General features: G+C 42.0%; 1 protein-coding gene across 1 annotated transcript in view; it reads left to right on the top strand.

The window, feature by feature from the left end:
• sobpa (sine oculis binding protein homolog (Drosophila) a) overlaps window positions 1-10,183 on the top strand; it is a 36,425-nt gene extending 26,242 nt beyond the window's left edge. Inside the window, exons 6-7 of the mRNA XM_061083444.1 lie at window positions 2,337-2,432; window positions 8,156-10,183. Of these exons, the coding sequence (XP_060939427.1) occupies window positions 2,337-2,432; window positions 8,156-10,183 (2,124 nt within the window). The remainder of the gene's footprint in view (window positions 1-2,336; window positions 2,433-8,155) is intronic.
• The last annotated feature ends 587 nt before the right edge of the window (window positions 10,184-10,770 follow it).

Raw genomic sequence — 10,770 nt, forward strand, 5'->3', positions numbered from 1 at the left:
CATTGCCAAAACTGCTGAATAGTGTTATACCTCTTTTACGGCTAAATAAACTGTTACATGCAGGTTTTATAAATGTGGGTAAACATTGAGTCGCTCGCTTCCTTCGCCGTTTTGCCAAATTAGCATGTTCACCCTGGTGTCCTGGAGCTGATTAAAACCCATGTGTTGACTGCAGAGTCATTTGACCTGGGAGTGATTGTGTCCATTCCCATTGCAGACAAAAGCCAGATGTTAGTGGGTGTTAGGGTTTTTTTGTGACCAGTGGAAAGGAGGCATTAGTTAAAAATAGCAGAACAACAGAATTCACAGGGTAAATGGTAAAAGCTCCGTGTTTATATCGTTTTTTTCCTGTCCCGATCACTCTAAGCTCTTTACAGTAATGTGCAGCACTTTCTCTTTCGCAAGTCAATCACATTTAAAGCACAGCCGTTCAGTATCTTTCCCAAGAACACTTTGCCAGACAAAATGGTCCAGGTCCAAGTATTTTATTTTGAAAATGAAATAAGTCAGGGCACAGACTGGCAATTTCAGTCAGCAGCATGATTTTATTTTTTGCTTTTCAATCAACAACCTATAATTGACTTTAACCATCTAATACAAAATACAAATTTTAACTAATTGTATTAAAAATTGTGAGAGTCACACTCGCAAGTTCATGTCTGAAAATGGCTTAAGTAAAACTATTCTCAAAATGGATTCATTGCACAATCAGAAAGTCTTCAACAATGTCAACTTATTATTATGTTACTTTTTATTTATCATGTCAGGGTTTTACTCTGGAATAATGATGAGCTTCCTTTACTGAATCCAGTATAATTATCACTATCAAGTAAAACATGAAGCTAACTTCTTGTTATGTTGCTCAAAGCTTTGAAAACAAGTCAGAAACAAAGCCTATGTTCTTCAGCTTTAACTGGACAGAGTAACATTAGCTAACACAATGGCTTAGTAGCAGATCAGCTTATCATTTGACAAAATATGGCTTACTGCAGCATTTTCTCCGCAGGTATTGTGTGGAAATTCATTTTAATGACACTTCTCACTTTGCAATGTACAAATATTCCACCCAAACCAGTTCCACCATGACATTATTTTCCAGGGGCACCACTGATGCATCCTGGGCTCGGCGCCATCCGAGTCAAAAAGGGTTCACACAGACAATTCTCTAGCACTGACAACAGCTCTGTGGGGATACGTCTGGTTCTATGAGACCAGGGTGGGACGGCCTCCAACAACTGTAATCACGCTGGGTTCACTTCTCGTTCAGACTCATCAGCTGACTGAGACTTTGACAATGTGAACTGATCGGAGGGGAGCGAATAAACATGAGCTTGTTGATTGCTCTGGTTTCTAGGCTGAGGAAAAACATTTGCTTTAGCCTTTTATTTGTTTTTCCGAGGGGAAGATATCATCAACTTCGTACCACAGAGGTGACAGCAAACCAAAATGGCTGCCAACATGCTGGTATCCATCCATCCATTCATTATCTATAGCGCTTATCCTTTGAGGGTCATCATGGTGAGCTGGAGCCAATCCCAGCTGACATTGGCTGAGAGTTGGGTACCACCCTGGACAGGAGGCCTAAATATTACAGTGACAAACTATTCATGCTCACATTCGGACCTATGGTCAATTTAGAGTGTGGGAGGAAACTGGAGAAATTTGAACTGATAACATTCTTTCTATGAGGTCAATAATAACCACTGTACCAGTGTGCCATATCATCATATAGGTCGATTTGGTCTGTTTAAAAGATGCTGTGCATTTATAATTAATGAGTATTTTTTATATTATATATTTTGGTTTAATTGTGAAGTGATACCTACTGCACATGGAACACAATACAAATATTCAATTTAGGGTCCTAATATGGTGTGAAAAGGCATTTTTTCTCAGAGACATTTGACATGTCACAGTAAAGCACAGGTGCGCATACAGTACATATGATCCTCCAGAGCATCAGATCAACAAGAATATGAGGAAAAGGTATCTCATATCAACAGCTTTAGCTTCGTAAATTTGAATATTTGTTTTCATTTTAAATATGTTTAATTTCCCCCTTAAATAAACACTTGTCTGAATGAACACAGTTTGTGGTAGTATCTAAACACTTTACCACACTCGTGCATGCATACAAACTCACACACAATTTTGTGTCAGAGGATCCTGTTGATTGGTTTGTTCACAAACCAATGATTGTTCACCCATTTTACAGTCACCATTTCTGTTCATCTTTTTCAATGTTGTTTTTTCTTTTCTGAGTTTCCTTGTTGCTTCATATCTTCCTGTTTATTTTTGTCCATTCGTAAAAAGAAGCCATTATTTCTCCCCCCCAGGCGAGAGACGACGATGGCCTCGGTGGGAAATTACCCCAGAACAGCTTTACTCAGGACACGCCCAGGCTTGTCTTCAAGACAAACAGCGATGTGCTTGTAAGGACATAACCACTTAACACCAGACAGAGTTTAAGCTTGATGGCTACTGCACAAATATGTTGTGATGTTGTTCTTTGTTAAAAATGTGTAATTTCCTGCTGACGTGTCACTGGACTGGTTCATAGTCGGCCATTACTGTAAAACAAACATCACACATCAGACTCAGCTCAGCCCAAAACATTAGACACAGCACACGATTTGCTCTTCTGTTTTACATTAAGTTTACATACATTTAAGTTTGAGCTTTTCATAACTGTTTGCACGCTTAATCATTTGCTTTGCTCATTTTCATTGTGCATCATATTAAGTGATTTGTGTTGGGATTTTAACTAATTTTCAGACAAAAAATAACTCTATATATAATTTAATGATATGAACTGTTTATTGAGACTATGAAATGTGTGCATATACTTGATACTTATTTTTTTATATTTTTGATCGTTTTATGTGATTCACATAATATTCATAAATTAATGAAAGTAGTTTTAAATATCGTTTCTATTGCATTTATGGGATTTGTCTTATAATGAAGTTGTAGAAGAATTCAGATGAGGCAATGAATAGAAGGTTTTGAACACGACCCTGGGTTAGCCAAACATTTTGGGATTAAACAAACAAGCAAAAAAACTGAATGAGAATTTACAATTAGAACCAAAACGACATGTTTCAATCATCCATCACAGCCTATTGACAGATCTTTTGCAACTGCCAAACTCCTCCTAGTTGTGAGTGTACACTAGTATTTATTATTGACACTTCTTAGGCTCTCACATACATTTCTGCCTCTAAATGGAGTGGTTTAGTCAGCAGCTAAACTCTTGTTATTTATGACCTGGCTGATTGTCTGACTGTGTCTTGGCCCATTGGATGTCATGCAGTTACAACAATCGGGAACACAATACAAAAAAAGGGTCCACAGCTTTAACAGACCTTTTTGTTCTCTTTAAAGCCAGAGTATGGGATTAAGGGAATTGTGCTTATTTTCCTTTTTTCTGAGAGAAAGAGAAATATCAATATTACTCTGTAAACTGAACATGAAGCTACAGCAGCAATCAGACAGTTTCCTTAACACAAGCTTCCAACACTTAAGGTCTTTGCAGCCCAAGTCTGTTTATTGGTGTGCAAAGACATTTACTGTCCCTAACAGTTCCACCTCATCGTCACTCCAAGAACATAAATTACCTCAGCTTTCTTTTCACCATTGTTTTCTCTTTTTTGTAGTATTTAATGTAACTAAGCAACCAACTACAGATTTGACAACCTGTTTCCTCTTCAGACCAAAACACACATGCTAGGTTTTCAGGTGTGTTAGCATAGACAGAGGATTGTTGCTGGTGCGGAGCTAAAACGCAGATAATTTCATTTTAAAATGACTTTTTCAAATGAAAACTTAGCAGTATGGATGTAGCCTAAATCAATCCTTGTAAAAACCAAAACTGTCCAATATAATTCACCTAATAACACAACATGTTGTTTTGCACTTTTAATTCCACACAGATTAGACAAATAAAGCTTCCAGACGTTAAGATAAGTTGATCAGGTCCAGGCTTTAGCTACATATTTAGATGCCAGTGGAATCGATCTTATGTTTCACCTCTCAGCAAAAAGCAGAATTTCCCCAAACATCTGTTTTGAGACCATCAGACAGTCTCAGACCAACGGAGAGGTCCAGGCTGCTGCAGCCACATTCAGATACAATCCAGCAGGTCTGAGTCATCACGCTTACATCTGGAGTTATTTTATCTGGAGTGTGTGCTATGAAATATAGAGCAATTGAGTATCACCTGGCTAAGTGAGAATGGCCTTTGTGTGTCACATTCACTGTGACTGATGGTGATTGCTGGCATGATAAGGCGGTGCTGTAGTGACTGCAGCTCTGCTCCTCTCTGGCTTCTATCTACAGTTTAAACTTTTCATAAATAGGTCAGGAACAGTGAGGATTCATGTTTCCTATAAGCCAGGTCATTTTAACTTTTGATGAAGATATCTTAACAAACAAAGCTTCTGTTAGCTGCTAGAAAATCCCAGTAATCAGCCTGCGTGTTGCAGAAACTAGATTTTCTTGTAGTAGAGCTTTACTCAGTTTTCATTTTCCAGTGGACCAGGTGCTTTAGGATGGCGGCCTCGTGCTATGTACATAATCTACATTCTGGACAGAATCCACAGTGCAATAGACACAGTGTTTCGCTGGGACCAAAAAGCAAGCGACCGGCTCCCTTCAAGCATCTGGTTCATTTTCATGGGTTTAATCCTTGTGTTCTGCTCGATGTGATTACGCCAGCAGGTGTCAAAAGAATCACACATCAACGTTACACAAGCACTTTTCCTGCTTCATGCTCAGAAACCTCTTCATGCTACATATTAAACCGCTTCAGGCATTGTATGAAACTGTACTACCTCTGCCTCTAAACCCTGTGCATCCTCCTCTCTTCTCCCTCCTCATTATCTAAATCCTTCACATCCTCTGCAATCTCTTTTACATCTGCAACCTCTTCCTCACTGCCTGAAACTTCCTCTTCCTCCTCTGCAACCTGTTGATTCACAACCTGCAGTATGTGTCTCATGAAACCTCTTTCTTCTCTGTGGCTGCCGCAATTAAGTCCTCTTTTCCCCGTCCCTTAACCCCTGGAGAACAGCCTCCGATCACCATTTCAAGTCTCACCTCACTTAACTTGTTAAATCAAACTAATTACACACTAAACTAGCCTGTGCTTGATCTATGGACTGTTAGACTTCCCTGGGTTTGTCTCCGGGTCAGAGGGCGAGAGGAGGATAAAAACAATGACTGCCGAGGCGATCGCACTTGTTTGGAGGCACGATAATTGTTGTAAAGCAAATGGTTAAACTACACCACCGATGCTGGTTCGTTGGCCACGATGAAAATAAATGACCATAATTACACTCAACTGCAAACATCTGTGTGCAGGAGAGGGGAGAGAGCGGGAGAGAGAGCGGGGGGAGAAAGCACAACTCCATTAGCGTAATGCGCAGTGAAATTTCACTCACAGTGCAGAAAGTCGTTAAGTGCTCTCCATCTGTCTTTCTGAGTCGAGGAAAATTTGAGTACATTTATTATTTAAAATATCCTGGGCCTACCATTATCAAACTCAACTTGCGAGAGCACCTTACTGACTTTTACTCAGTCACGGCTCATTGAAATAGCTTGGACTATATGGGCAGTTAAAACGTGTTGAATTCAAGGGACTGACCTCCGAGCACTGTAATCCCACTGTAGTGTTTAAACCGAGCAGATGCTGTGAAGTCAAGTATTTTTGCTGCAGTTTTCTGTTTTTCCTGAGCTCTATTCATTTGAAAGTTTCAAATAATTCCTCCTAAATTGCGTTCATGCCAGTTCTATATAAAGGGAAATCATCATTTTGGCTTGTTATGCTTCAGGCATTGGTCTCCCAGTGAAGTGTGGTTAAATGAGTCTGAGAGTCTTTATTGCAAACAGAAGGTGTAAATGGGAATTCCTTGTTAGGACAGCAAGTTAAAGACAAAGTCACTTCAATAGCACTTAGCTGCAGAATGCCATCATGTGTACATTCACCACTCAGAGAAGTCAGGAGAGAATTGTAGATGCTTGCACAAACACTTCATTACATAAATAGAAGACATACAGGCATGTACATTTATAGTCAAGTATTTTTGCTGCAGTTTTCTGTTTTTCCTGAGCTCTATTCATTTGAAAGTTTCAAATAATTCCTCCTAAATTGCGTTCATGCCAGTTATTCTACCTGAATGACACCGCATTCTTAACTTAATACAAATACAGATCTTTCAAATCTGCTGTCCTTGAATCAGTCCACATTGTCCAGGACAATCTGCTGTTAGGCGCTTCATCTATATAAAGAACCTATAATATTTTATCTGTGTAGCAGCTGCAGAAAAAACATGCTATGCAGTGTCTGGAAAACCTGGCCAGTGCTACAGTGCATCTGCCCAATCAGCCCATGTGAGTCTGCTGTCTTTCAGCGGCTGCCAGGCAGCATCCTGCCAAATACACCAATGTTGCTATGCAGTGTACAAAGAGGAGTTTATCCACCTTCCGGTTGCATCCTTCAACTTATTAACATTCAGCTGGGGGGCTTAAAGGTCTATGTGATGGATGGATGTCGTTGAGGGGTCTGACAACTGATTAATGCCTTAATTATCTCCAGCGAGGACCTGCCACTCCTCCCAGAGCTGACAGAGTGAGCTGTGTGTGGCCTGACGAGTAACGCCGTGTTCGGGGCTCGCCCACTGCTATCTGCTCTACCAGGGTCACATTCATTTTCTTCCCAAAGAAAAATTTGCCATTTTGTGCTGAAAAGGTGTTTAACAGTGATGAGACAGTGCAGCAAGGTGTTGTGGGAGCTTTGCCACTGCAGTGAGTAAGACAGACAACTTTTCATTCGAATGTCCTCATCTTTCAGAGTCAGAATCAGAAAAAGTTTGTTGATGTCCGCATTGGGTATTGCTTTATTTGAAAGAGGACATACAGTAAATTAGTAAAAACTAGTATAAAATAGTCATAATAATTAAATAAAAGATAAGTAAATAGAAACCATTGCAGAATGCAAATGTGCAAAAGTGCAGGATTCCAGTATGCAAAACAGATTAGCAGTAAAACAACCATAATTTAGTTCAAGTAAACTGAATGTAAAGTGTAATGTGGGCAAACGTGAATTAGCAGTAGTTTAACATCAGTATACTGATGGAGATGTGGAGTACAACATGCATAGGATCCAGCTCCGCCACTGGACTGAGCCGGCCTTATGAATCACTCGGTTGAATCTGTTGGTGTCAGACACCCTCAGGCTATACTTTTTTGTGCATTTCCTTTAACAACGTACATAAATGGCAATACTTGTCATTTGGAGTTGGGAAATTAAACCATATTTAGTATCTAAATGACTTTTATTTTTAAAACATACTGATTTTTGGTTTTAATTGATGGATTCCAAAACATCCAAATTACAATTTATCTTTTAACATGATGTGTGTTCAGCCAAACATGATGAATATATTTTAAAACAGTATTCAAAGTATTCATCATTCGATTGTAAACCTAAAAACCTAAAAGAGAAAATAAGACCGTTCATTGAGGATAAACATTAAACCATCTATCTATCTAGAATTTTAAATTTGACATAACTATAATGTTTGTCAACTAGTCAAATACTGAAGGACCAAGCGCAGACTGGCATTTTAGGGAAATCATCATTTTGGCTTGTTATGCTTCAGGCATTGGTCTCCCAGTGAAGTGTGGTTAAATGAGTCTGAGAGTCTTTATTGCAAACAGAAGGTGTAAATGGGAATTCCTTGTTAGGACAGCAAGTTAAAGACAAAGTCACTTCAATAGCACTTAGCTGCAGAATGCCATCATGTGTACATTCACCACTCAGAGAAGTCAGGAGAGAATTGTAGATGCTTGCACAAACACTTCATTACATAAATAGAAGACATACAGGCATGTACATTTATAGCGACTTCAAAGTTAAGTGTTGCTCTTGACAGCTCTGTACAAATAGCCTATTCAGGAAGAGCTACACTTTCTTTAGAAATAATCTTTTTAAAACATGTATATCTCCAGATGGTATGGAGGCTGAGATTCTGCTTTACCAGGGTACTTCAGAGGAGAGTTGTCTTGTATTTCATCAAGAGCAAATTAGATGTCTTTTGTATGCAGGGTAACAGGTGCTGATACAGTGTGTGTATTGTGTGTGTTTTTTTTGCAGGTGTGTGACTGGTGCAAACATATTCGCCACACTAAGGAGTACCTGGACTTTGGTGCTGGTGAGCGGAGGCTGCAGTTCTGCAGTGCCAAATGCCTGAACCAATATAAGATGGACATTTTCTACAAGGAGACGCAGGCGGCACTGCCTGGTGGACTGTGTAACCCAGGACATGGGCCTGGTGGGGAGGGTAAGCTTGAGTGCGGTGGAGGGGTACAGCTGCTCACTCCAGAATCCTGGGGAACACCATTAACGGACCTACGACGTAAAGCTCCCTCACCAAGCACCAATTCTGGCTTTGCCCCTTGTACCTCTTCTGCCACCTCCCCCTCAGACACTGCTGCTCTCTACTCACCGTCCTCCTCCTCCTCAGCCAAGATCCCCACACCCAGACCCCATGAGAGCCCCACACTCCCCCCTCCACCTGTTCCCACTTTGCACCCACCAGTTGGAGTTCCCTCTGGTAGCCCTCCAATGGTAATGACACCCCGGGGGCCTATGCCCCTGCCTCTGTTCATGGAGCATCAAATGATGCACCAGCTACGTCCTTCGTTTCTTCGCCCCTCTGGCCACCCAGCAGGGCCCCACAGCCCACTTTCAAACCCTATGATCCCTGGTATTGGTCCTTCACTTCCTCCGAGGACCTTTGGTCCAGCATCAGGCCCCATGCACAGGCCCATGCTATCTCCACATGTCCATCCCTCAGCCAATCCCAATCATGGCATGATGCCTCCCTATCCTGGTCTCCACATGCCAGGCATGCCCCCTTTCAACATGATGCCCAATGGACATATACCCATGCCCCCAATGATGAATTTTGGCATGCCATCATTGTCCCCATTGGTTCCCCCACCAACTCTCTTAGTCCCTTATCCTGTTATTGTACCCCTCCCAGTCCCAATACCTATTCCAATCCCAATTCCCATGAACCCCAACACTTACAGGAACCCACCAGAGAGCAATGTCTCTGCGCACAGTGCTCCAGAGTCGTCAGAAGCTTCAGTTTCTGGGCCCTACTCTCCAAGTTCCTCTGGCAGTGACCGAGGGGAGCAGAAAATAGAGCCAGCCAGTGCAGAGCGTCTTTCTCCTGTACCTTCAGAGAGAAGTAGAACTGTGGACTTTACTGTGAAGGCAGAGGAAAATTCAGGCAACCAGTGTCTAACCAGCAGTCATAGACTTATGGATGGTGTTATTGATCTAACTGTGGGCCAGAGGTCATGCCAACAGCAGGTAATTCAGAGGATGCTACCTGAGGTCCGGGTCAAAATAGAAGCAGAGGCTGAATCACAGTCTCCACCCGCTGCTGGGCTGGGGAGGGAAGGGAGGGGCAGTCGTGATGGTGGGGACGGGGGTCTCTCACAGGGTCTCCTCAGTGCTCCACTGCTGGAAGGAGCCACACACACAAACACACTGGAATCATCAGAGCCACCATCCCACAACAACAGCCTTTCTTGCAATGGTGACCATCCAGTGAGCCAGCTAAATCCCTCCAGCTCCATCTCCAGCCTCACCCCACCACCCTTACTCAGCACAGCACGGACCCAGCCCCAAATCCAGACTAACCCTGGTACCCCATGTAATGTCATAGTCAATGGTACAGGGTGGCATCCTCTTCTCACCCCTACCTTTGAGTCTTTCCCTGACCGAAAAAGAGACGGGGTTGCAGGGGAGGTGGAGGAAGAGGATCAGCCAGCCAATGGAGAGCTGGAGCGTGAGGCACTGAAAGAGAACAATTGCTCTGTTGGAGACTGGGAGCCAGGGAAGCGGCGTTTAGCACAAGACGAGATGGTCAACTCAGTAGAGGGAAAGCCAGACCCTGACTCCAACTTGGAGGAGGGCGAGCATGCATATGCCCTGCCACTGCTGTCTGCCGGAGGCTGTGTGGTCATCCAGCCTGTGCCAAAGCCCGGCGCTGACAAGACGGCCATCCTGTCCTGTTCCATCAGTGCACCTTTATCAGCAGCCGGGAGCCCCGACCTGGAACCGCCACTGAAGAGGAGGTGCCTGCGAATCCGCAATCAAAACAAATGAGGTGAGTTCAGCCACAGTGTGCTCCCACACTTACACTTACATTTTGTATTTGCACACTGTACAAATATAAAGTCACACAGATTTATTCAGTAATATGTTTTAATTCCTATTGAGATAACTATACAAAAATTGGTTAGTTTTGATGTTATTGCCATTTAATGTTAAGTCTAGTACATCATGATCATTTTGAAATAGAAATAAAAAGGCTGATCAGAATCTCCCAACGTGATGCGTTATCAGCTTAATTAATATTCAATAAATAATAATGCTTTCCTCTCAAGCTTTAACTCCACATGGACAGGTGTACAGATGAGGTGCCCTGCACTCATATGGGCCGATGTTGAACAGCCTCTTAAAGGGTTACAGTGTTAATACATCCAGATGATGCAGGGGATTTCTAGGATTTCCCCAGCTCTCCTATGCAAGCACAATTGAATGTATCTAAATTGAAATTGAAATTTAAGACTGAAAAGAGATTTTTTTAAATAATTATATGGCTTATACAGCTGTTTCTTTAGCTGTGTGTTACTTTAACTGGTGGAATCCATATGTGAGCTTCAGAAATGGCAGGTCTTTCATGTAAGAGG

This window comes from Limanda limanda, chromosome 12, assembly GCF_963576545.1.
Source record: "Limanda limanda chromosome 12, fLimLim1.1, whole genome shotgun sequence".
Classification (NCBI taxonomy): Eukaryota; Metazoa; Chordata; class Actinopteri; order Pleuronectiformes; family Pleuronectidae; genus Limanda; species Limanda limanda.